The following is a 26,418-nucleotide window of genomic DNA, read 5'->3' as shown; positions in this document are numbered from 1 at the left end:
TTAAAAAAAAAAAAGAATGTGATCAGGCGGGAGAGTAGAACAAAGCCATATACTAGAGATTTAGGGTATATTTTGATCTGTTAGAAGAAACTGTATCTCAAAATTTTAAAGAGAGAACAACTTATATATATATGCCAAAAATAAGGGTAACTACTATGAAGGCATAGAATATGACTCTAAAAGTGAAAAATAAAAATGTTTTTTAAAAAAGGGATTGATAAGATGTTGGTTGAAAAAGGGAAAAAGAAAAATTCAAAATAAAAAAGGTAAAAAAAAAATTCACTTTGAAAGACTAAAGAATCATGGTAAAAAAGCCATGAATTCTATGTGCAGTATTCCCCTAGCGCTGGAGTTCTGCCATTCTCATTGCTCCGTAAACTTGGTCTTGGCTGGCTGTTCTTGCTGATATTCTTGGGGAGGGGCCTGTTGCCGTGGTTCCCAAATGTCTTTGCCGGAGGCGGAATTGCCCCGCCCTTTCCTGGTCCAGGCTAAGTAATCTGCTTGGGTTTGCTCTCGGGAGCTTTTGTTCCCTGCAAGCTTTCCGTCCAGCTTTGGAGGACAAGAGTGAAAATGGCGGCCTCCCAATCTCCGCCCCTGAGGAGCTGAGAACTCGGGGTCCCGCTTCTCAGTGCGCCCCCAGAGAAAAACAGTCAGTAACTCCCGTCTCCCTGGTCTCCGGCCACATTCCGTGCTCACCTGGTCTGTGACCAAGCGTTTCTCTCTCTGGCACCCGACTCAGTGTGGAGTCTCCAAACCCAGCCGATTCCTGTGGTGCGCTCCCGTGCCACTCCTCCTAGGGGAGGAAGGGGAGGAAGGGGAGTCTCCCCGGATCTACTGCTTGTTGGGTCCCTGCTGGAGGAGCAGTGGCCTGACTGTGCCGTGGATCACGGTTTATGGCAACCCTGAGCTGAGAGCCCGCTCCTCGGCTCCATCTCTACAGCCGGCTTCCGCGCTCCGATACCTGGGAGCTCTGCTGCACTCAGGCACCCCTGGTCTTTCTGTGACCCCGAGGGTCCTGAGACCACACTGTCCCACGAGGGTTCCACCCCCCACTTAGCCACGGGAGCGACGTCTCTCAGCGGAGCAGACTTCTAAAAGTTCCAATTTTGTGCTTCGCGGCTCTGTCACTTGCCAGAAGCGGCCGACAGAGGCCCCCTCCCCTGCCGTCTATCCTCCCGAATATCGCCTGGTATTCACTTCTCCTCCCGTCCTACCTTCCAGAAAGTGGTCGCTTTTCTGTTCAGAGAGTTGTTGCTCTTCTTTTCTTCGATCTCCTGTTGAGTTTGTAGATGTTCAGAATGGTTTGATCCCCATCCAGCTGAATTCCTGAGACCAGACAGAATCCAGGTCTCCTACTCCTCCACCATCTTGCTCCGCCCCTTGCTGTAGGTTTTTGTAAATGTCCTTTGTCAGGTGAAGGAAGTTCCTCTCTATTCCACTTTGCTGAGAATTATTATGAATGGATGTTGAATACTTGTGTCAATTTCATGTCATCATTCAAATGCTTTTTTCCCCCTACATCTATTAGAGATAAACATTTCTTTTTTTTTTTTAACAATTTTATTTATTTATTAGAGAGAGAGAAAGCATGAGCAAGTGTGAGGCAGAGGGAGAGGGACAAGCAGACTGCCCACTGAGGGCTTGATCCCAAAACTCTCGGATTGACCTGAGCTGAAGGCAGTCACTTAACTGACTGAGCCACCCAGGCGCCCCTAGAGATGAACATTTCTTTATTCTTTCAGTGTGGTTATTTACCCAAATTGATTTATGAATGTTAAATTGACCTTGCATTCCTAAGATTAAACATTTTTGGTCAGGATGTACTGTCCTATTTTATATATTGGCTAATACTTTGTTAGGGAATTTTTGCATCTAAATTAGGGATATTGTTCTGTAATTTCTTCTGGGGATATCTTTGTCAGATTTTGGTGTCAAGGTTATGTCATACTCAGAATTAGTTGAAAAGCGTTCTCTTACATAAACACTTTTCAACTCATGATCTCAGGATCATGAGTTTGAGCTCCATGTTGGTGTAGAGATTACTTACTTAAAGGCTTCTCTGTGATTTGTATGATTATATCCTAAAGTGTTTGAGAGAATTGACTAATGAGTTACCAGGGCCTGGCGTTTTTTTTGTGGGATTATTTTGTTTATTTGAATGTAAGTTGAATTTCTTTAATAGATATAGGACTGTTCAGATTTTCTAGTTTCTGGGTGGTTTTTTTGTTGTTGTTTTTCTTTAGTAAGTTGTATTTAAGTAATTGTTCCCTTTTTACTTAAAAAACAAAACAAAACACATTTCTTTAGAATTATTTTAAGAAATGAACTAAACTCATTTCTTCCCCCAAGGAAGGAATAAAGAGAATGCTGTATAGCAAAAAAGTTTTTTTTTTTTTTTTAAAGATTTTATTTATTTATTTTGACAGAGAGACACAAAGCGAGAGAAGGAACACAAGCAGGGGGATTGGGAGAGGGAGAAGCAGGCCTCCCGCTGAGCAGGGAGCCCGATGCGGGGCTCAATTCCAGGATCCTGGGATCATGACCTGAGCAGAAGGCAGACGCTTAACGACTGAGCCACCCAGGCGCCCCAGCAAAAAAATTTTAGATGGATTTGAAATTTGGGTTAATAGACTATTCTGGTTACATGTAATTTATTCTAGAGTACTATGTTTTAGTGACTTAGAGCCCTGTTATTTGTATTTAGTTGTCAAAGTTGATTTTATGGAAAAGAGGTATATTGTAAACTTCAAGTATAAATATAGAATGTAGGGGAAACTGAGTCTTTTGTGGTGTTTTTTTCTAAGTAGATTTGCTTCTCTTTAGACATATAAAATGGTTACAAACAGAAGAAGCACTGTTTGCTTAGAGGTTCTGTATAGTCTCAGTTTGTAATGTAATAGCCACTTAAAGAAAGGTGATTTCTGAAAAGCCGTATTTTGCATTTTTTAAATACAGTTATTTTGTTCTTCTTTTTTAAGGCAAATAGTTTGGAATCCAAAGATTATCTCCAGGTTTGTCTTCGAATAAGACCATTTACACAGTCAGAAAAAGAACATGAGTCTGAGGTTTGTGGATTTTACTTTCATTAAATGGACAAAATACCATTGTTTTTATTTATTTATTGTGGGATTCTTTATATTTATTTATGTGTTCTAGGGCTGTGTATATATGCTGGACTCACAGACTATTCTGCTGAAAGATCCTCAAAGCATCCTTGGTCGGTTAAGTGAGAAAAGCTCTGGGCAGATGGCACAGAAATTTAGTTTTTCCAAGGTAAGTGCTTATGTGAAACTGAAAATTTTTCTTTTAAGTAGAAGAGATTTGACTTAGGCTAAATAGCTACATAATTGTATATAATGAACTATATACATCATGTGCTTATGGAACTTAGGTGTTAGGCACTGGTATTTTTTTCTCAAGAGTAGGACTCAAATTTCAGGTTTGTAAATATGTAATTGGAAGTGAATAAATTACTATATAGTTTTTTAACCTTTTTTGTTTTAAGAAATGTTCTTTCAAAATTTAAATGAAAACTTGATTGACTAGGTCAGATTTCTATCTTGAAAACTTTCTGACAGTAGTTAAACTATCATGTATATTTGTGAGAGTTGGGGATATGGCACCTATCCTAAGTATATGAATCTTGTAAAAGAAATCTTTTAAGTTTTTGAAACATGAGGGGTGCCTGGCTGGCTCAGTCTGGGGAGCACACAACTCTTGATATCAGGATCATGAGTTTGAGCTCCATGTTGGCTGTAGAGGTTACTTAAATAAATAAATAAGCTTAAAAAAATAAATTTTTAAAACATGAGTTATAGGGGTAGAATTGATTATAAAAATTTACTTGAATTTTCTAAAAAGACTTGTTTTTAAAAATGCTTATTAGGTTTTTGGCCCAGAAACTACACAGAAGGAATTCTTCCAGGGTTGCATTATGCAGCCAGTAAAAGACCTCTTGAAAGGACAAAGTCGGCTGATTTTTACTTATGGGCTAACCAATTCAGGCAAAACATATACATTTCAAGGTAAACTTATTATTTTTACTAGAAAGGAAAAAAACACTAATATTCACTCATCCTCATGATACTTGCATGTAGTTATGTTTCCGTTATCCAGTACATTTGCTCCATTTTTAATAGTAATAGCATATTGAATGTGTATTGCCAATGGCTTTTGATTCAGATTGATTTAATTCATTTGTGAAATTGCTTTACCCATATGATAGAGAATTAGATGATAAAATTTCAGAAAAAGGATTTATGTGACATAGTGAATTAAGCATGGATAACCAGGGAAGAATTTTGTTTACTTTTATACTTTGTGGTTATGGGTGATTGCAAATGTTATGGCTGATCTGAATGTAAAATTTCAGGTTTTGCCTCAGTATAATAGTTGATAAAATGTCCATTATTCAGTGAAGAGCAAAGTGATAGAAAACTGAGTAATCTTTCAACTTCTTTCGCTTTTGTCTTAGCTGTTTATTCTTACCTATTGGTGGTATAAAAGAAGCCTTGGTAATCCAAGAATGTTTTCCACTTTCCTAATACTTTAAGAGAGTATAAAACAAAAATTCTTCTCACAGGCACAGAAGAAAATATTGGTATTCTGCCGCGAACTTTGAATGTATTATTTGATAGTCTTCAGGAAAGACTGTATACAAAGATGAACCTTAAACCACATAGATCGAGAGAATATTTACGGTTATCACCACACCAAGAGAAAGAAGAGGTTGCTAGCAAAAGTGCATTGCTTCGGCAAATTAAAGAGGTATGGAAGTAGTCTAGTATGTGAAAAATATATACATCATGATCTTTTATAAGCTCTTTACTTTGTTTCAATCTATATTAGAATATTTTACAGTGATGGTGATGATGGTTGTCTTTTTGAGAAAAGAATAAACTTGTTTGAAGACCTCTCTTCTTGCTATATATTGTACAGATAGTAGAAATGTTTAAACAGTACAAATGTAAATGGTTCTGAAATCGTTTTGGTTGTTGTAGAAACAGTACTATATGTAATGATTAAAAAAAATTTTTTTTAATTTAAAAGTAATTTGTACACACAAAATCTAAACAAGGGAATGTGAGAAATAAAAAGTGAAAATTTCTTCTAACATTTATCTGTTAAGTTATATTGGCCTCTTTTCTTTCTTTCCTTTATTTTTCACAAAGTTTTTTGTAAATGTGTATTTGTCTATTCTTCCTGTTTCTTATGGATTTTATGTTTTCAGACATTTATCCTATTAAAGATTGTTAAAACTATTAACAGTTTTTATAGATAGTTGCAAAATATTGATGGGGTTTTTCTTTTTTAAGACATTTAGAAATCAGGGTTTCAAGGTAATAAAATATTTTTATTCAGTGGAGTTCAAAATTCAAGGTCCATGATTGTGATCTCTGAAAGTAAAATAGTGAGTATAAATAAAAATTATGGAAATTGGTAGGTAGTTGCACAGAAAATTCTTAGAGGAAATTGAAATCATTAATAATGAAAAAAATTTCCCTTACAAGTTATCCAGTTAAAACATCATATTGCCTGTGAAGTTATTAAAATATTTAAAAAATGAAATCACGCTTTCATACATTGGTTGTAAAATGTGTTTTTAGAAAACAGTTTGGCAATACTGTGAGTGAGAACTTAAAATTTTTCATATCTTTTCATCCACTAATTCGCATTTAGGGATATATCCTAAGGAACTAATTAGAATACAGAAGAAAAATATTATAAATGAAGATATTTATCTTAGTATTATTTTTACTGAAAAAACTGTAAATAATCTAAATGTTTAGTAATAGGGGAATAATTAATTTATTTCACATCTATTCAGTTACACAGCCACCATTATTTGTTTAAAAATAATTTTTAAGGGGCGCCTGAGTGGCTCAGTCGTTAAGTGTCTGCCTTCGGCTCAGGTCATGATCCCAGGGTCCTGGGATCGATCCCTGTATTGGGCTCCCTGCTCTGCGGGAAGCCTGCTTCCCCCTCTCCAACTCCCCCTGCATGTGTTCCCTCTCTTGCTGTGTCTCTGTCTGTCAAATAAATAAAATTAAAAAAAAAATTTTAATTATAGTGAGTAAAAGTAAAAGCTCTCAATGTAATAAATGTGGGGAATAGAATAGAAAGGAATATATTGAATATTACTGGTGAGTGGCAGGGATCATATGTGATGATATTCTTTTTAATATTCTTCTGTGGTTTCCCAGATTTCTTATTATGAGACTATATTATTTAACTAGGGGAAAGAATTAATGGAGGTCATTGAATTAAGTAGATGAAAGGTTGTGGTTTGGTTGGTGACTTATTCGGATAGATAATCAATGTACGGATTATTTAACCTTAACTAAAAATGGTTTTTAACTTAAAAATAATTGTTCCTTTTTAGGTTGTGATGCAGAATGATAGTTATGATACTCTTTATGGTAAGGTTTCCTTTCTCACTCACTTTTCAAATGTTGATTATATGAAATACATTTGAATAGCTTTTAATTTTTGAATCACTCCTAATGATTTAATTTTTTTTAATGACAGTAATTCTTGGAAAATGGTACATACTAACATGAAATATCAGTCACTGTAAAGTTTTATTTGGGTTTAATATCACAGAGAATCCCTTTCACTTATAACTTACATGTAGAATTCAAGAGAGATACTATTTTTTCTTTGTCCTTTACATGTAACTTCAATTTGATTCATTGGCATTATTTCTGAAAGAAAAGAAAGATAAAAAGAAGCCAAGCTTTGGTTAATACAGATTTTTTTTTTACATCTGCTTTGGTCCAAAAAGTGTTTAACATTGTTAGTTAAAAGATTAAGGACACTTAGTTTTTCAAGTCCAGAGGTCTTGATCTGTCTTGTCTCATTTTTAGCCAATTTCTTAATTTTGTGATTATCCTTTTTTATTTTTTGTAGGAAGTTTAATCAACTCTTTGAATATCCCAGAGTTTGAAGAATCCATGAAAGATTGTGAACAAGCTAGCTTGAATATGGATAATAATATAAAATTTTCTGTATGGGTTTCTTTCTTTGAGATTTACAATGAATCTATTTATGACTTGTTTGTTCCTGTATTATCTAAGTTCCAAAAGAGAAAGATGCTACGCCTTTCACAAGATGTAAAGGGCTATTCTTTTATAAAAGGTATAGTCATGAGTGCTTTTTATCTTATTGCTCTGAAGTTTCTTTCTAAGCTTTGTTACAGCAAACTGGAGATTGAAAATTTTTATATTAATAACATCAACATAGAGAAGTTTGTGCTTTGGAGGTATGTTTTGGTATGTTAATTAAACCTGAGTGTAAAGGGGTCAGTGTTGTTATTGTTTTGCTTGAGTATCATTGATGGGGTTTTGGGAGGTGGGAAAAGCTGTGTGTGTTGGTATTCACATTATTCTGCTGCTTTGTAGCACCTGTGAAGCTATGGAAATGTATCTGTTCTTCCACTGTGGTGTTTTTCCAACTTTTTAAAGCCACTACTCAAAGTAGGAAGTACATACATATATTAATAACATCATGATCTAGTACTCATTTGTGTATATGTATGCATACATATTTACAACTCAGAAGTTTCATTAATTATACTTACCCTTAGTATAAGGAATACACTTTGATATTTTTCTGTATTCTACTTCATTTTTATAAAATGCTGGTTATGACTCTAAATTTGACTTCATGATTCCCTAATGAATTGCAATGTGCAGTGTCTCACATTGTAGGTTTAATCCATAGTATGTTTTGTCTTTGTCTTTTTTTTTTTTTTCCGGATGTTTAATTCTAAGGAATCTCTTCTGTTTTTAATTTTCCCTTTGGCCTACTATTGAAAAACATCTGTGTTTGTATAACTTAAATATTGGAAAATAATTATAATATCCTCCTCTTGTGTATCTCTTTTCTAGTGGAATATAGAATACCTGAGTGGCTTTCACCTAACCTAGGGGATGTTATTAAAAGATTTCATTATGTGTCTTTGGGAAAAGAGGTTACAAATCTCTAAAGAGATTACATTGTATAACAAATGCTGTTTTTATAAAGTGGTATATGTCCTCTTTACTTTTCAAAGATCTACAGTGGATTCAAGTATCTGATTCCAAAGAAGCATATAGACTCTTAAAACTAGGAATAAAGCACCAGAGTGTTGCCTTCACAAAGCTGAACAATGCTTCTAGTAGAAGGTAAAGAGGAAACCCTGCTGTTTGAGCTTGAAGCACCCAGGGTATTCTGTGGTATTGTAAATACAACTAATTTAAGACTAAAGTGGGCAGTAGGTTTTCTGATATGTTAAATGAATTCATGGGCATAAAAAATATTTTGTTAAGAGCACTAAACACATAAGACTATCAGGACTATTTATTGTTCTAACAAAATTTACTAATTTGCATGAAGTCTCTTAGGTATTTTTATTCTTTATGTGAATATCTAACCTCAATATTTTAAGAGTTGCCTACAATATGCATCTCAAGGGGTTAAGGAATGATGTTTTTGAAGGAAGGGATTGAGGCATGAGAGACAAAAGGAACTAAGTTTAAGCAGTGAGATATTTAAAACAGGTTGTCTCTTAAGGAGGAAAGGGCCCTGGGCGCCTGGGTGGCTCAGTTGGTTAAGCGACTGCCTTCGGCTCAGGTCGTGATCCTGGAGTCCCGGGATCGAGTCCCGCATCGGGCTCCCTGCTCCGCGGGGAGCCTGCTTCTCCCTCTGACCCTCCCCCCTCTCATGTGCTCTCTCATTCTCTCTCTCTCAAATAAATAAATAAAATCTTTAAAAAAAAAAAAAAAGGAGGAAAGAGCCCTGTCCCCCAAACTCAGTATGCCATGAAGATAGTATATGATCCAGATTAGCCTGTATTTGGGCCAATGTATGCTTTACTTTAGGTGTATATTAAAAGAAAATTAGCAGTATATATACCATTTTAACTAATAGTATGATCTTTGCAAGTAAATTGAGATTTTTACTATAAGTGATGTCACTGATAGAAGTTGGAATGTTGAGAGGGTTCAAAGAATTTGGGGCTAAATGAAAGATAAGGTATTTGGTTTTGGGGAGTTTGGGATGTAGGTGATAGTGGAATACCGGATTGAAATATCTGGCATCTAGTTGGAAAGTGCAGTGCTAGAGGTATGGTTAGTATTAGGATATAAATAGATGTTGATTTAGATGCTTGCTTTGCCTATTTAGAATACAGAAGTTAAGAATGAAAGATAACATTGGATTTTTCTGTATTTCTTTTAGTCACAGCATATTCACTATTAGAATATTACAGATTGAAGATTCTGAAATGCCTCGTGTAATGCGAGTCAGTGAGTAAGTTGAGCATTCTTTAAATTGTTATTATTTTGGGGGTTCCTGGATGACTCATTTGATTATGCGTCTGACTCAATTTCGGCTCAGGTCATGATCTTAGGAGTGTGAGCTTAAGCCCCATTATCGGGCTCCATGCTAAGCATGGAGCCTGCTCAAGATTCTCTCTCCCCCTCGCCCTCTACCCCATAGCCCCCACTAATGCTCTCTCTCTCTCTCACTTAAAAAAAAAAAAGTTGTAATTATTTTGAATTGTTTTGAAGAACTTTATATATATATATATATATATTTTTTTTTTTTGTTAATTCAGATTGTGTTTATGTGATCTTGCTGGTTCAGAAAGAAGCATGAAGACACAGAATGAAGGGGAAAGGTTAAGAGAGACTGGGAATATCAACACTTCTTTATTGACTCTGGGAAAGTGTATCAATGTTTTGAAAAACAGTGAAAAGTCAAAGTAAGTGTTGCTGGAACTGCTATGGGTATATATATATTTTTTTTAATTTTTTTTTATTATGTTATGTTAATCACCATACATTACATCATTAGTTTTTGATGTAGTGTTCCATGATTCATTGTTTGCGTATAACACCCAGTGCTCCGTGCAGAACGTGCTCTCTTTAATACCCATCACCAGGCTAACCCATCCTCCCACCCCCCTCCCCTCTAGAACCCTCAGTTTGTTTCTCAGAGTCCATAGTCTCTCATGGTTCATGTTCCCCTCCGATTTCCCCCCCTTCATTCTTCCCCTCCTGCTATCTTCTTCTTTTTCTTCTTGTTTTTTAACATATAATGTATTATTTGCTTCAGAGGTACAGATCTGTGATTCAACAGTCTTGCACAATTCACAGCGCTCACCATGCTATGGGTATATTAAGTGTTAATATTTAAACTTTCAACTCTAATTTTAGAAAGTTGTTTTTTGTTTTTAACCTGCTTTTATGTAATGGCTATACATGAATTATGATAGAAATACTTAGAGTTCTTGGATTAAAAAAATTGAAATAAAAAACAATGTCAGTTGATGCCAGTGACTCATCAAGGAAACACTATTTTCCATAGCAAGTATATGTCAACAGACACTTTAGATAATAAGCTTCTCCTGATCCTGGCTTAACATCTACAACCACTTTATTCTTACTAATCATTGTGTTCTTCTAGATGTGATAGATTTCTGCATTAATTAGCGTTTTAGGCTGAGTAAATTGTAATTAGCCTTTATCATTTTTAATAAAGGTGTTTCATGGCATATATTGTAAAATTGCTTTACACTAGAAAGCACAACCACTTCAATGTGATTTTCTTAACATTTTGTCTAGTGAGTTATTGTTAGTGTTATTATTAGCGGTATTTAAAGAAAATAGTATAAATAAACAGAAAATGACTTTTATAGGCTAACCACTAACCTAGAAGTCCTTGATAGCTAGATTAATTATTTCTTTGTAAAATTTATTAGCATTCTGACTTCATGAGATTTGTTTTAACTTAGAGTTTTTTGAAAATTTTTTCCATAGGTTTCAACAACACGTGCCTTTCCGGGAAAGTAAACTGACCCACTATTTTCAAAGTTTTTTTAATGGTAAAGGGAAAATATGCATGATTGTCAACATCAGCCAATGTTATTTTGCCTATGATGAAACGCTCAATGTGTTGAAATTCTCAGCCATTGCACAAAAAGTAAATATATTTAAATTTCTGCAGAATTCATTAAGTCTCTTATTAGAATATGAACCATTTTTTTCTCAGCATAGCTAATACATTTTGCACTTACAACTGTAAACCTAGGAAATAATTGAAAATTAAAAATGTAAATGTTTGACCAAGTAAGAGGACATGTGACAAGATTGAAAGTTTCCCCTGGTATTATTATTTTTTTTAAGATTTATTTATTTATTTATTTTAGAGAATGAGCGAGAGGAGAGAGAGAGAAAGAAAGCATGGGAGGGGGAGGAGCAGAGAGAGAGGGAGAGAGAAACCCAAGCAGACTCCAAGCTGAGTGTGGAGCCCAACATAGGGCTCTATCCCACAACCCCTGAGCCGAAACCAGGAGCCAGATGCTCAACCAACTGAGCCACCCAGGCGCCCCCAAATTACGAGTATTCTTGTAATGAATTGTCTGCTTTGCCACCCATCTAGTTTACTTAGTGGCTAATCAGGAAGCCCTTCTGCTAGGAGTCCTTGTATGTTTGTTTGCATAGGTCTTTTTTAAACACTAGAATTGTCATTTGACTTAAATTTACGAAGTTATTTTTTAGTTGACAGTTTTTCCTTTTCTGTTTTAAAAGTCACATTGGATATTTTAACAGGTTTGTGTTCCAGACATTTTAAATTCTTCTCAGGAGAAATCATTTGGACCTGCCAAGTCTTCTCAAGATGTATTATTAGACATTAATAATTCAGTTAATAAAATATTAAATGTAAAAAGATCCACAATTTCATGGGAAAGTGGTCTGGAAGACGTGGTGGAAGATGAAGATCTAATTGAGGATCTAGAAAAAGGTGAAGAAAACCGAAGTGTGGAAACTGAACTTACTGATGAAGATCTAGATAAAACATTGGAGGAAGATAAGGCTTTCATTAGCCACGAGGAGAAGAGAGTATGTATTAAGAACTCGTACTTCTAAGCTTGGCTTATTATTATTGTGACGTTAGGGTTAACAATACTTAAGGCTCCCTGTCTTCCAATTTTTTTTCAACAATATGCTAAATTTTTTATATATCTCAACTTTATATTTTGAAAGAAAAAATTTTTTTAAGATTTTATTTTTAAGTAATCTCTACAACCAATGTGGGGCTTGAACTCACAACTCCGAGATCAAGAGTTGCACACTGTACCAACTGAGCCAGCCAGGCGCCCTTATAATTTGAAAAATTTTAAACCCATAGAAAGACTAGTACAATGAAAACCCATTGGATTTGTCAATTAACACTTTACCATGTTTAATTCCTTATGCATATGTGAATACAGTTTTTTTGCATGTACCATTTGAAAACAAGGTATAGACATAATGAATGATACCTTACAACTAACTACTTTAGCATGTTTCCTAATACTGTAAACCTATTCCTTATGATCACAAGACCATTTTCATACCTAAGCAATTTAACATTGATAGAATAATATAATCTGTTACACTGTCCATATTGAGATTTCTTCAGTGATCCCAGTATGTTCTTTATGGCCACTTTGTTTTTGATCTACAACCGAAGTTAAAAAGTTGCTTTTGATTGTCATGTTTCTTATGTTTCTTTAGTTATTTGTAATCTAACAAAGATATTTTTGAGAAGTTGAGGCTAGTTGTCTTATAGAATACCTCCAATCTGGATTTCTCTGATTTTTCTTCATGATTCAGGTATTACACTATTATATAAGTCAAGTTGTGAATTTCCTGTTGCATCCTTTCTGGACACACATGATGTCTGATTTCCCCATTCTTGGTAATGCTAAGTTTTGCTTATTTGGTTAAGGTATTGTGTTTCAGATCTCTTTTCATTTTAAAAGTATATCACCTGTGGCATGATACTTTGAGACCATGTGAATATCTTGTCCTGCAGTATGCTTTCACTCAATGATTTTGGCATACTCCACCAAACTTAGTTTGCAGTCTTAAGTACAAGCACTCAAAATAGCCACCCAGAACCAATTATTCTTTCTTCAAAAACAGAAATTGGTTAGTCATATTTATGGTAAGTAAGTAAGATTGAACAGTGGTAATTTTAGCCTCTGTCCAAATACAGTTCACACATTTATTTACATTGTGTTAATCCTGAGATTTAGCTCATGTTCACATTACTGGTTCCCCTCATCAACTGGCCATAACTACATCTATATATATGGAGTCTTCTTACCATTGGCCTAGAACACTGGTAACCTTGTGCTCATGGGTGTGCTTTAATGGTGTTGACAAATCTCACATCCTAGTACCCTTGGACTGTAGAAGTCCAAGTAGATGGATGATGTATTGGGTTAAATATTCTCATTTTAATAATTTACTTCATTGTCCCTGAAAACCATCATTACACCTGTATTGTTTGGAAATGAGAATGAAAGCTTCAGATGCTAGTCCCAATTTATCTCGTTACTTTGTGATGGGATCTTGTTTACCATGGACCTCTGTGGTGTAATACTTTACCTCAGTGACAAAAGGAGTGATCAGTAGTCCTATTTTAGTTTGTATTGATCTTCTCAAAGCTGAAGTTCATATATAATGTTGGATTAAAGTTGAAATGTTAATAAAATTTCTGAATTTACCAGAGAAAAATAATGTTACAGTTTATAATTACATAGTATAAGTGCATGTCTTCCTATAACACTGATAAAATAAAAATTTCATCAAAGTGTATTATAATATTTAACTTTTAAAAATGAAATTGATTAGACTGCTTCCTTTGTATTATTAGCATTTTTAAAATTTTTTTTTATTTTTTTATTTTTTTTTTTTAAAGATTTTTATTTATTTGACAGAGAGAGACACAGAGAGAGAGGGAACACAAGCAGGGGGAGTGGGAGAGGGAGAAGCAGGCTTCCCACTGAGCAGGGAGCCCGATGTGGGGCTCGATCCCAGCACCCTGGGATCATGACCTGAGCCGAAGGCAGACACTTAACGACTGAGCCACCCAGGCGCCCCTAAAATTTTTTTTTATTTTTTAAAGATTTTATTTATTTATTTGACAGAAAGACACAGCAAGAGAGGGAACACAAGCAGAGGGAGTGGGAGAGGGAGAAGCAAGGCTTCCCGCTGAGCAGGGAGCCTGATGCAGGGCTTGATCCCAGAACCCTGGGATCATGACCTGAGCCGAAGGCAGAAGCTTAACGACTGAGCCACCCAGGCGCCCCTATATTATTCGCATTTTAATTGGCATTAAAAATCATTATGAGATAGTTGATATTAGCATATTAATACTTAGGGTTCATTTAGCTAGGAAGACCAGATTTTTTTTTTTTAGCAAAAACTTCCATCGTATGCTAACAATGATAAAAAATGAATTGTTGACAGTTATTAAGATAAACCAGTTTCCCAAGCTATTCCCACATTTGTGTAGATTTCTCTAGGTCTCCCACATTTCTTCTATAATCATTACAGTTTATTTTTTTAAATTTAAATTCAATTAATTAACATACAGTGTATTATTTCAGGGGTAGAGTTCAGTGATTTCATCAGTCTTCTATAATACCCAGTGTTCATTACATCACATGCCTTCCTTAATGTCCATCACCCAGTTACCTCCCCCTCCCCAGCAACACTGTTTGTTTCCTATGTTGAAGAGTCTCTTATGGTTTGTCTCCCTCTCTGATTTCATCTTGTTTTATTTTTCCCTCCCTTCGCCTATGATATTCTGTTTTGTTTCTTAAATTCCACATGAGTGAGATCATATGATGATTGTCTTTCTCCGATTGACTTATTTCGCTTAGCATAATACCACATCGTTGCAAATGGCAAGATTTCATTTTTTTGATGGCTAAGTAGTATTACCTTGTATATGCATACACCACATCTTTATCCATTCATCCCTTGATGGACATCTGGGCTCTTTCCATAGTTTGGCTATTGTGGACATTGCTGCTGTAAACAGGGGTGCCTGGGTGGCTCTGTCAATTAAGCTTCTTGACTCTTGATCTCAGCTCAGGTCTCATTACAGCTTATTGTTAGTTAGTTTGTTTTTTAAAGATTTTATTTATTTATTTGACAGAGAGACAGCGAGAAAGGGAACACAAGCAGGGGGAGTGGGAGAGGGAGAAGCAGGCTTCCCACTGAACAGGGAGCCTGATGCTGGGCTCAATCCCAGGACCCTGGGACCATGACCTGAGCCAAAGGCAGACACTTAACAACCGAGCCACCAGGTGCCCCTACAGCTTATTGTTTTAAACATTGGGAAAATGTGGTTATCTGAAATTATAAAAGTGTTAGTTAATCATGGTAGAGTTTGGAAAAAGAAAAAGGGCAATAAATTAAATATAAAGATCTCTTTACATACCACTCACGTTAATGGATTTTTACTGTACATTACTCTTCTGTATCCTGATTTTCTTCACTTAAAAGTAAATTTGCAGAGTATGAATTATTTATACAAGTCATCATTGTTCATTACAGTAGGTTACTGTGTGATTGTACCATAATTGAACCAATCTTTTATGTTTGACTTTTGAATTAGGTTTCACTTTTCCTTAATTAGATATAACCGCTACCACAAAACAATACTCTGATAACCATTCTCACAGCCAAACACTGGGTCCTGTTATATAAGTATTTCCTCAGTATAGGTTCTTTGTTGTTGTTGTTGTTATGTTAATCACCATACATTACATCATTAGTTTTTGATGAGTGTTCCATGATTCATTGTTTGCGTATAACACCCAGTGCTCCATTCAGTACGTGCCCTCTTTAATACCCCATCACCAGGCTAACCCATCCCCCCACCCCCCTCCCCTCCAGAACCCTCAGTTTGTTTCTCAGAGTCCATCCTCTCTCATGGTTCATCTCCCCTTCTGATTTCCCCCCCTTCATTTTTCCCTTCCTACTATCTTCTTTTTTTCTTTTTAACATATAATGTATGATTTGTTTCAGAGGTACAGGTCTGTGATTCAACAGTCTTACACAATTCATAGCGCTCACCATAGCACATACCCTCCCCAATGTCTATCACCCAGTCACCGCATCCCTCCCACCCTCCACCACTCCAGCAACCCTCAGTTTGTTTCCTGAGATTAAGAATTCCTCATATCAGTGAGGTCATATGATACATGTCTTTCTCTGATTGACTAATTTCGCTCAGCATAGGTTCTTAAGAGAATTTCAAAGTCAGGATATCTATAGAAAATATTTTCAGATATAAAATTGAGACACTGAAAGATCTGTAGCTTTGAGAGAATTTATTGGTTAATTTATTATTGAGAAACTTTAAGTAGAAACCTTAAGGAATATAAGGCTATTATCTGATGCTATAATTTATTTTATTATAGATCTATATTGGCCATGTCAAGTGTTAATTGCTTTATTTATTCATTGTCCATATTATATGATTATGCTTTTTCCAAGGTCTTGGAGTTGTTGCTCACATTTGGATAGTTATAAAAGCCAAATAAGATAAGTTTATGTAACATCTCTTTTTTCCATTTTGGAAAGTGTTTGGGGGTTCTTAGTAACTACTCTGTAACACTTAGGCTTTAGATCTTGACTAATTTAAAATCCAACCTTTAGCACTTTCCACAGACCTGGTCTTTACTTTCTTCACCTATGAAGTATAGATGGCTGCTACCTTACAGAGGTTGTGTGGATTGAAAGGCATCAAATATGAACTCTCCAGAGTAGTTCCTGGTAGATAATAGATTTTCAGATTTTTTTCTTCTTTTTCCTTTCTTCGTGTAGTCATACAGTAATACATTTGAGTTACTGTGAGTGTATTTTTAAAATGCGGAGAGGCCCACCTCATATTTCAGATTAATGAATTTCTGCAATACATAGTTTTCAGTGAGAATATTATCATTAAAAGGATGCATAATTATAGTCGAGTAAATGAAGAGTTATTTTTGAATGCTCAGACTGTAGGATTTCTTTTGGGATATATTCTTAGGATTTTAATATTTATGTTTTAGAAACTGTTGGATTTAATCGAAGACTTGAAAAAAAAACTGATAAATGAAAGAAAAGAAAAGTTAACATTGGAATTTAAAATTCGTGATGAAGTTACACAGGAGTTTACTCAGTATTTAGCTCAACGGGAAGCTGACTTTAAGTAAGTTATTTCTTTTATGTCCTAGTAGAAATTGAGAATTTTATTTGTTCAGAATTCTTAAAAGTTACTTACTTATATTAAGTGGCTTCTGAATTCTGACCTTTCTACGGGCTTGAAAGTAACTTGCTAATCCTCACAGTGATTCAGAGTTGTACATGAATGATTTAAAATCTGCTTTTAATTTATAATGTACTTAATCTTAGAAATTTATTTTTGTTATTTTATTTATTTTTTTTCTAAAATTTTTTTTTTTTTAAAGATTTTATTTATTTATTTGAGAGAGACAATGAGATAGAGAGAGTATGAGAGGGGGGAGGGTCAGAGGGAGAAGCAGACTCCCTGCTGAGCAGGGAGCCCGATGCGGGACTCGATCCTGGGACTCCAGGATCATGACCTGAGCTGAAGGCAGTTGCTTAACCAACTGAGCCACCCAGGTGCCCTTATTTATTTTTTTTCATCATGATAAGTGTCCTCTTTAATCCCCATCACCCATATGACCCCATTCCCCCACACACTTCCCCTCTGGTAACCATCAGTTTGTTCTCTGCTTAAGAGTCTGTTTCTTGGTTTGTCTCTCTTTATTCCCTTTGCTCATTTGTTTTGTTTCTTAAATTCCACATATGAATGAGATCATATGGTATTTGTCTTTCTTCGACTTATTTTGCTTAGCATTATAATCCCTAGCTCCGTCCATGTTGTTGTAAATAGCAATATTTTATTTCTTTTTATGGTTGAATAATATTCCATTGTGTATATATATATATACACACATGTATATATACACACAAACATCTTTATGCATTTGTCTATTGATGGACACTTGGGCTGCTTTTGTAGTTTGGCTATTGTAAATAATGCTGCAGTATACATAGGGGTGCATGTATCCTTAGTCTTGGAAGTGAAAAAAAACACAAAGTGTTGCTTTTTCTTAATGGGATTAATTTGTGTTATGAAGGGAAACTCTCCTTCAGGAACGAGAGATACTTGAGGAAAATGCTGAATGTCGTTTGGCTATCTTCAAGGATTTGGTTGGTAAATGTGACACTCCAGAAGAACCAGTGAATGAAGATTGTGCCATGAAAGTTGAAACCAAAGTATGTTGACTGAAATGTTAGGTAGTGATGTTTTTGGTGCCAGCATGTAGTGTACCACATCAATAATGAAAAAACATTAACATACTTTAGAATTAAACAACTTACTACGTAGCTCTATTAAGCATGCTTTGCTAGGAATTTGAGCACAGTTAGTTTAAATATAGGTATTAGAGTAGAAAAAATTAGGTGTTATGTTTATATCTCATTTTGGTGTTGCTTTTGAGTCATTGTATTGATTATAGGTAGGTGGGTTCCTTTTAGTCTGATTATGGGATGCCTCTCTTGGATTTGTGTTAAACAGTTTCAGAGGGACCTAAGAGTCCGTTATATTGCTCTGATTAAAGCAAAAGCATTCTGTGTAAAAAGGATTGCTCTTGTTGGCTGACTGACCATTCCCTGCAGTTGAGGAAACATTATCCTTTTCTGCTGCTTCCACTGGAATTGATATCTTTGGGGGGTTGTTTGATTTTGTTTTGCTTTTTTAATTACTCAGTTTAGGGGCCTGGGATGGTGATGTCCTGGCTCTTGCTGTCAAATCATGTTTATGTGTCCCAGACATGGTTTGGCTCTTGGACTGAGTTGTGATAATGGAGGTTTGTTTCCTCAGCTGTCCCAACAGAGACTTAGGAGACATATAAGTGAAAGTGTACCTGAACTGATGTCATAATTGTTCTATAGTGACTTACAGCTTATGACTTTTTTTTTAAATGGAACTATGTCTCACATTCTGTAAAACAGAAAATGAGTAATGGAACATAGCTTTTTTATAATTGGAGATACTTTAATATACTTTATTGAAAAACATTTTAAGTTGTGGATTTTTTGCTACGTGTTCTTAAAATTGTCTAAATCAGATAGTACCACATTGTAAGAGTGAAAGCCACTGTTAACATTAGGCATGTGGTTTTTGCTATTTTTAGGAAGCACATAATTATGTAGGAATTGAAGATATTATTGAATCTCTTCAAGATGATGTCACTGATATTAAGAAACAGGCTGAAATTGCTCACTTATATATTGCATCTCTTGCTGACCCCCAGGAAGCTATTGCTTGTTTAGAAATAAAGTTTAATCAAGTTAAAGCTGAATTAGCTAAAACCAAAGAAGAATTAATCAAAACCCAGGAAGAATTAAAAAAGAGAGAAAATGGTAAGTAGATGTATTTTATCCATATTTAGATGTTACAAATGCATAAAAAGTTGGTGAGTATAAGAGATTATGCAGCTTATTTACCATAGTGACAGGAAGATTCTTTGATCTAGGTAACATATTTAAAATTTAACATTTTAGTGACTTTATAGTAATTTACTATTAAAAAATTTTTTTGCCTTCATTTACTTTCAGACTAATACTAGTAGAAAATAGACTTCTCAAAAAACAAAAACAAAAACAAAAAAACCCAAACCAAAGAACAACCACCACCAAACTAAGCATTAGTTTTATCAGCAAATTAAGAAATCTTACAGGAAATTGTAATGCTGTGAATTTTATTCTTCTGTATTTTTTATGAATTGTCATAGTGTAGTAGATTCTGCTCTGAGCTTGTAAGTTTGGGATAAAGTGACTCCTATGGAGTGGTCTTAAGTTTGTTGGTGCTTCATTCCAGCTCAGAGCTATATATGTGTGTATATATGTGTATATATATATATATATATGTTTAATTTATATATATTTATAATGTCCTATCTGGTTTTTAAAAGTGTTAGGTGAAATATTCTGCCCTTTTCTGTGTGAAGCAAAATGGGTAGAAAATAGCAGGTAAGAGGTATCTCTTCATAATTAAGTGGACTAGAAAGGTACTATTTTCCTCTCTTCTCTGAAATTATACCAGAAATTTTTTTACAATTTAGTGTATGTCATTCATTTTTACCCTGCATGGGATGTTGAATGTGGCTTTTTCAGAAACATTGCCCTCTGGGGGTAGAATTAGTATCTGAATGCCGTGTGCTTCTAGTGCTGTCAAAATCATTTTTCCCAAATGTAACACGTTTCATGATTATTCAGTGATATATTTTTTTAGATGCTTAGTTATTTATTTTCAATATTCTTATTTTTTCAGAATCAGAAATTAATTTAAATTCATTGGTTCAAGAGCTTGAGAAATCTAATAAGGTAATACTTCAAGTTTTATTTTGTCTTGATAAGGAACTTAATAATTAAGCAATTGAAGGAACATGAATTATGACAAGGTACATTTATTTTAAAAATAATTTAAAAAAAAGTAATAAATGAATTGATAAAAAATTGAAAATTGTAAGTTTTCAGTGATAGCCACTGGAAAGTTTCTTCAGTCTTTCCAGAAGATATTTATTTATATATAGGGAACATACACATCTTTTAAAAAGTTTACACAAATTAGGAGCGCTTGGATAGCTTAGTTGGTTAAGCGTCTGACTCTCGATTTCGGCTCAGGTCTTGATCTCAGGGTCGTGAGTTCAAGTCTTGCGTTGGGCTCCATGCTGGGCATAGAACCTGCTTAAAAAAAGGTTTACACATGGTGATTAACATAACATAATAATAAAAAAATATATATTTAATAATAAAAAAATAAAGGTTTACACAAATGGGATTAGTTAGTTTTGTGTCTTGTTTTCTTCCCTCAAAAGATGTCTTGGAGGTAATTCTACATTAGCACATAGAGATGTGTGTTATTCTTTCACTAGGTGAATAGTGTTGATTGATGCATTTAAATGGTATTTATTTCATCTAAAATTACTTTTAAAGTATGGGATATGGCTTGAGCAATGTGCAGCATTGAATTCTGAAGATCTTTGGCACTTTGATCAGATAATTTATTCCAAATGCTTATAGATGGATTTGACATTGATAGGTTTAAATATGAAATTATAAATATACGTGGAGGTAAAGTGAATTTAGAACTCTAAACTTGCTGTTTTTTCTGACCTTCTCTGGCATGGGTCTTCTTCTTCTTCATTTTTTTTATGGATTTTTATTTATTTATTTGACAGAGAGAGAGAGCACAAGCAGGTGAGCAGGAGAGGGAGAAGCAGGCTTCCTGCTGAGCAGGGAGCCTGATGTGGGGCTCGCTCCCAGGACCCTGGGATCATGACCTGAGCCGAAGGCAGACGCTTAATGACTGAGCCACCCAGGTGCCCCTGGCATGGGTCTTCTTACATCAGTTTACATTTATACTTCTCAAGAGCTAAATATTTTAAGATATGACAGACATAAGTCAAGATCTTTGGTGTCTAATATCTAGCATTTAAAGAAGTAACCAAAATAATGTACTTAGCAGAAGACATTACAGCTACTGTTTAGACAATTCCTAATCTTTTCCTTTATTTTTTTCTAGTTATAAAAATAGTAGATGCTAGCTATAAAAATTCAGTTATATTAAGCTATGTAAAATAGAAGATTAAAAAGCCCCCCATAATCTTCCTCCTGAATAAAAATAAGAGAAAACCAAGTTGGTTGGTAGCTTTTTTTAGAACTTTACCTTATACATATTTCTTTATTTGAAAGATTTTATTTATTTATTTAAGAGACAGAGAGAGTGCACACGAGCAGGGGCGAGGGGCAGAGGGAGAACGAGAATCTCAAGCAGACTCCCCACTGAGTGCAGAACCTACCACAGGGCTCAATCCCAGGATGCTGAGATCATGACCTGAGCTGAAATCGAGAGTCGGATGCTTAACTGACTGAGCCACCCAGGCACCCCATATGTATTTATTTTTATAGAACACTTAACTATGTACTCTCTAAAATGCTTTACATATATTAACTCATTTAGATCTCAGAACAACTTTATGAAATAGAAACTGTTATTATTTTTTATTTTTACAGAGACATAAAGTAACTTGCCCAGGGTCGTACAACTAGAAGGTGGAAGAGTTAGGATTCGGACCTGGACAGTCTGATTCCAGATTCCTCTTACCCAATATACTATATTGCTTTTCTTCCCTTTATTTAAATAAACATACATTATTTTTTAAACAAAAATAAGGTCATACTATGCATACTTACAGGTATTTTTATTTAGTCTTAAAATTTGAAGGAATTCTAAAATTGCATCAGACTTGCATTTTATCTATCCTAAAATATATTTATTAAACATTGCTATTTTTCTTCTTTCCAAAGAAAATACTTATGCAGAATCAAAGAATTCAAGAGTTGGTAGATATAATTGATCAAAAAGAGGATACAATCAACAAATTTCAGAACCTAAAATTTCATACAGAAAACATATTTGCAAGCATTGTAAGAATTTAACTTTGTCTGCCTTACAAATTACATTAAAAAGTCTATGTTTTAGTTCAAAATAAAATAATTTAAAATAGCTTATATAGCTAAGATTAATTTACTAAGAATGTTGAATTGTTTATTTTGGTGTTGAATTTAGTTTACCTTTGTGCAAATCTGAGTTTTTGAGAACTTGCAAGAGGGCATTTGACCTCTTTAAACATAATACCCCACAAACTATGCTGGCAATGCTTTACATACATGAGAGAGAAAAATATGTAGCTCTTGGAAGTCTAAGCCTTAGCTAGTTGTAAGGGGAGCTCTGGGGCAAAAGGAACTTAATGTGCTCAGATATCTGCAGGTCATAAAGATTTCTGTCTCTATCTCTATCACTGTACCTATCTGTATTTCTGTGTCTCTGTATAGAAGTATAAATGAAATTCAGTGGAGTTAGGGTTTTTTTTGTTAGAGGCTTACTTTTATTAAATGCATTTTTTGCTAATGTTCATATGCTTAATGGCAAAGATATTTTATTTTAAAAATTGCATCATGTACTATGCCATGTAAAGTGTTTAAGGGTTTTAGAAGTACAAGTTTCGGTCATTTCATATTTAGTTTAGGAAAATCAGCCTGCCTTTTAATCCTTTTTTTTTTAAACAATGGTTTTGGTTTTCCTTTATGTTTTTTATTGTAAACTCCAAAGATTATTGTTTGAATTAAAAAAGCAGAATATACAGACATAATAGGCTGAGTAAACTAATAACTAAACCTCTCTGCTTTATTTGAAGGTACTTTTGTATGTCTTTTCTCTGACCAGATGAGACAAGATTGGTATCTTGTAAAAAGTGACTGTTAACTATCCTTTCTATCTTGACAGTCAAAGTCCAGTATCCACCAATATTTTCTGAAGCATCTCAGCATTAAGTGGACTTTTGATACTACAGGGGTAAATAAGAAGCATCTAGAAGAGTAGCTTACCTTCTGTCTAATCTCTGGTAGCAGACCTCTATTTTGGTATTCTTTAGATGCATTATTCGGTCTATCTGACTTTTTTTTGTACCCAAACTGGGAGAGACACCCTTGTAATAAGGAGAAGAGCAAGGATAAGAAGCATAAAATGATTTGTTTCAGTAAAAAACACTTGTTGAATGTCTACTTTGTGCCAGGAACTGTGTCAGATTTTGAGAATTATATAGATGAATAAAAACTAGTCCCCTTAATGACTCCTCAGTAAGGGAGAGAACATGTAAACATAATGAAATGTGCAGTGGTAGTCAATATATACAAGAAGCTGAGAATAGGTGGAGGTTTAGGGAATACTTTCTGGAGATGAAAATGATTAAGTTGAGCCATGAAAGATGATTAAAATTTAGCCGGTTGAGGGGTGGCTGGTGGCTCAGTCATTAAGCGTTTGCCATTGGCTCAGGTCATGATCCCAGGGTCCTGGACCGAGCCCCGCATTGAGCTCCCTGCTCTACGGGAAGCCTGCTTCTCCCTCTTCCACTCCCCCTGCTTGTGTTCCCTCTCTGGCTGTCTCTCTCTCTGTCAAGTAAATAAATAAAATCTTAAAAAAAAATTTAGCCAGTTGAAAGTAGGGGGAAGGGGCATTCCATAGCTGTGAGGGACAAGGAAATTGGACTGGCCTTCCAGATATAAGATTCAGCATGCACAAAGTCATGGAAATGAGAAGGCTTTCAGTCAGTGTAGGAAAGCACAAGCATTGTTCAAGAGAAAGTTTGAAGCAAGGAAAGGTGAGAAGTGAGGCTGGGAGCGGTGGGTTGGGGTAAGGTGGTTGAAGTCCTTAAATTCTGCATTAAAGAGTTTGGGTTTTATTCTGTAGGCACTGAGAAGTCATTAATTTTAAAGAGAGGAGTAGCAAAATTGTTTTTTTATTTTGAGTGATGTATTTGGAAATTTGGAGGATGGGATTGAGATGGAGTTAGACTGGATGCATAGAGACCAGAAAAGCCTCTTGGAAGAGTCAGGTGATAGTTGATTACGACTTTGATTAAGGGTAGTTGGATAGTGGTGGTAGAGATTAAGAAGAGGATATTGACTGGTGAATTAAGGGGTGGTAAGACCTTTTGGGACTCGGGGCTTGAATTTTTACAGTATGAATTGCTGGGCTTTCAGACTCTTAGCACTTTTGTTTGGCTATTCCAGCAAATGCTTTTGGTCTGATCACTTGATTTGGATTGTAAGTCTTGTTTGGTTTGGTGAAGGAAAATAAAAACAAGAAAAAAAAAGCCAGAGACATCACTCTGGCAACTACATCTTCGAAGAAAATTGTTGGAAATTTACGTTGGAATTATATTTATTTCTGTAGTATGTTTATATACCACAGTGTGTTAGTCATGTTTAACTAATAGTAAAAGAGCAATTCAAATTAGCAATGTTCCTAATTTAATAGTCCTTGCCTGTAAATAGACTTTTTAGATAGGTTCTAGATTCTGTTACCAATTAGGTTTAAACAGTATATGAAATTGTTCACATAAATACATAAACAAATGTAAATTGTTTGGAAGTTTGCAACTTAACCTGATGATTAACTGTTGATCACTGTTCCAAAGCTTGTCTTGAAAGCAGACTTCCTAATGATAAAAAAGTGTATTTTGAATGATGGTTCTTGATCATTTTTCCAACCATACATACTCTCTAGGGTAGAAAAGATTCCTTTCAGTAACAGTTGTGGAGGATAGATTTTTTTTTTGATGAAGTTGTATAATTTGAAGGAGGGAAAAAATGATCAGATCATTTTGAGAGGTCTAAGAGTGAGGGAAGAGACAACTTGAACCTCTCATGGAGTATTTGAAAACTCTTAGCCTCTGTCAGAGGTGTGATCTGTCTATTCCGGGATTTTATTTCTCAGTGACACCAGGGGACCAGTTGTGAGAGTGGAGGTTTTTCATCATGACATCCTTTGTTTAGGGATATCTAAAAACACTGCTTAAAAAAAACCTCATTACTTTATGATTTAAAAAAGGCATCTCATCGATATCTCCTGAATAAAATGTTTGATTTTATGATAGAAAATGGCATTTTGTTTTTTTCATACACTTTTTTTTATCCCTAAAATGGATTGCTACCAGCAGAAAGGATTTAAGTAATCTTTGCCTTTTAAAAAAATCCCTGGCTTTACTATACTTTTGATTACTTTATAGACTTGTCCTTAACTGCTGAGTTTCACCCTTCCTCTTTCTGGATAACAGTATATAGTATCTTTTTTTTCTGCTAGCCTTTTAGGAGGCATAGTATTTGCCTTAAAAAATAAAAATCTAAGTGATTTTTATTGTTAGGTAAACTAGGAGCTCAGTTTTAAGGCTGTATGTAGACTGTATATTTTTAAATATACATAGGCTATAAGTTAAGGCCAAAACTATTTTTCTGGGAGTTGTTAAAAGTATAAAAAAAATGCTGCTTATCTTTGAGAGGCTTTGGTAACAAAACAGTTTTTGAGTTTCTAGAGTGGGACCTCAAGATTTTAAGTTCAAGTATCTATAAGAAACAATTTTGTCATAGTGTTTTGTATTTTTCTTTACAAAGCACATTTTGAGTGTGACTGAGGGGTAAGTGTTCTAGGGTTCTCCAGTTATCCTCAAACTAGTCTCTAGCCCATTAATGATGAATTTGTTTTTAGGTATCAGGGTAAAACTATATGCTTAACTGACTTTAAGGTAAGTGTTTTTGTTTTCCTTACTGAATGTACAAGTTAGTTAATATTACTCACTTGCCAGAGCCATCAGTTATTTTAGGGCGAGACTTAAGAAATAAATTAGAAAATGTTTAAACAAATTTGAAAATAAAATTTTCATGTTACATTACTGAAACATAATTTATATAGCTTTCACATTTCTTGTGGCTTTGTATATGTGAACTAATCTTTATTTTATTTTAGGATAAGGCTGGTACATTTTCTTTAATAATAAACAATAAATTGGTTTCTAATGAAACCGTTAAAGTGCCTGAGGATGACAAAACCAAAACTGATTTGGGAAGAAAAAGAATAAATAAAAATGAACTTCAACTAGAAGAGCCACCAGCAAAGAAAGGTACTACTTCACTTGCCATCAGGAGGGCTTTAAGAAAGTTAATTCCTAAACCA

The 26,418-nt window shown here is 34.7% G+C and overlaps 1 protein-coding gene across 5 annotated transcripts in view; it reads left to right on the top strand.

Moving 5' to 3' along the window:
• The window catches only part of KIF20B (kinesin family member 20B), a 75,829-nt gene that overhangs the window by 9,129 nt on the left and 40,282 nt on the right, over positions 1 to 26,418 (top strand). For 3 of the 5 annotated variants that reach the window (XM_081823862.1, XM_081823861.1, XM_081823864.1), the window contains 16 exons: positions 2,979 to 3,065; positions 3,157 to 3,273; positions 3,887 to 4,025; positions 4,583 to 4,767; positions 6,383 to 6,419; positions 6,910 to 7,137; positions 8,054 to 8,165; positions 9,220 to 9,291; positions 9,599 to 9,745; positions 10,803 to 10,965; positions 11,595 to 11,885; positions 16,883 to 17,022; positions 17,978 to 18,116; positions 19,037 to 19,265; positions 20,176 to 20,228; positions 26,212 to 26,365. In XM_081823862.1, the coding sequence (XP_081679988.1) occupies positions 2,979 to 3,065; positions 3,157 to 3,273; positions 3,887 to 4,025; positions 4,583 to 4,767; positions 6,383 to 6,419; positions 6,910 to 7,137; positions 8,054 to 8,165; positions 9,220 to 9,291; positions 9,599 to 9,745; positions 10,803 to 10,965; positions 11,595 to 11,885; positions 16,883 to 17,022; positions 17,978 to 18,116; positions 19,037 to 19,265; positions 20,176 to 20,228; positions 26,212 to 26,365 (2,293 nt within the window). The remainder of the gene's footprint in view (positions 1 to 2,978; positions 3,066 to 3,156; positions 3,274 to 3,886; positions 4,026 to 4,582; positions 4,768 to 6,382; positions 6,420 to 6,909; positions 7,138 to 8,053; positions 8,166 to 9,219; positions 9,292 to 9,598; positions 9,746 to 10,802; positions 10,966 to 11,594; positions 11,886 to 16,882; positions 17,023 to 17,977; positions 18,117 to 19,036; positions 19,266 to 20,175; positions 20,229 to 26,211; positions 26,366 to 26,418) is intronic. The other 2 variants (XM_081823865.1, XM_081823863.1) reach the window with 1 other exon arrangement.

Source organism: Leptonychotes weddellii, chromosome 6, assembly GCF_054177405.1.
Source record: "Leptonychotes weddellii isolate Sample4059 chromosome 6, ASM5417740v2, whole genome shotgun sequence".
In the NCBI taxonomy this organism is placed as follows: Eukaryota; Metazoa; Chordata; class Mammalia; order Carnivora; family Phocidae; genus Leptonychotes; species Leptonychotes weddellii.
The sequence above is the reverse complement of the archived record's forward strand: the minus strand, read 5'-3'. Positions and strand labels throughout refer to the sequence as shown.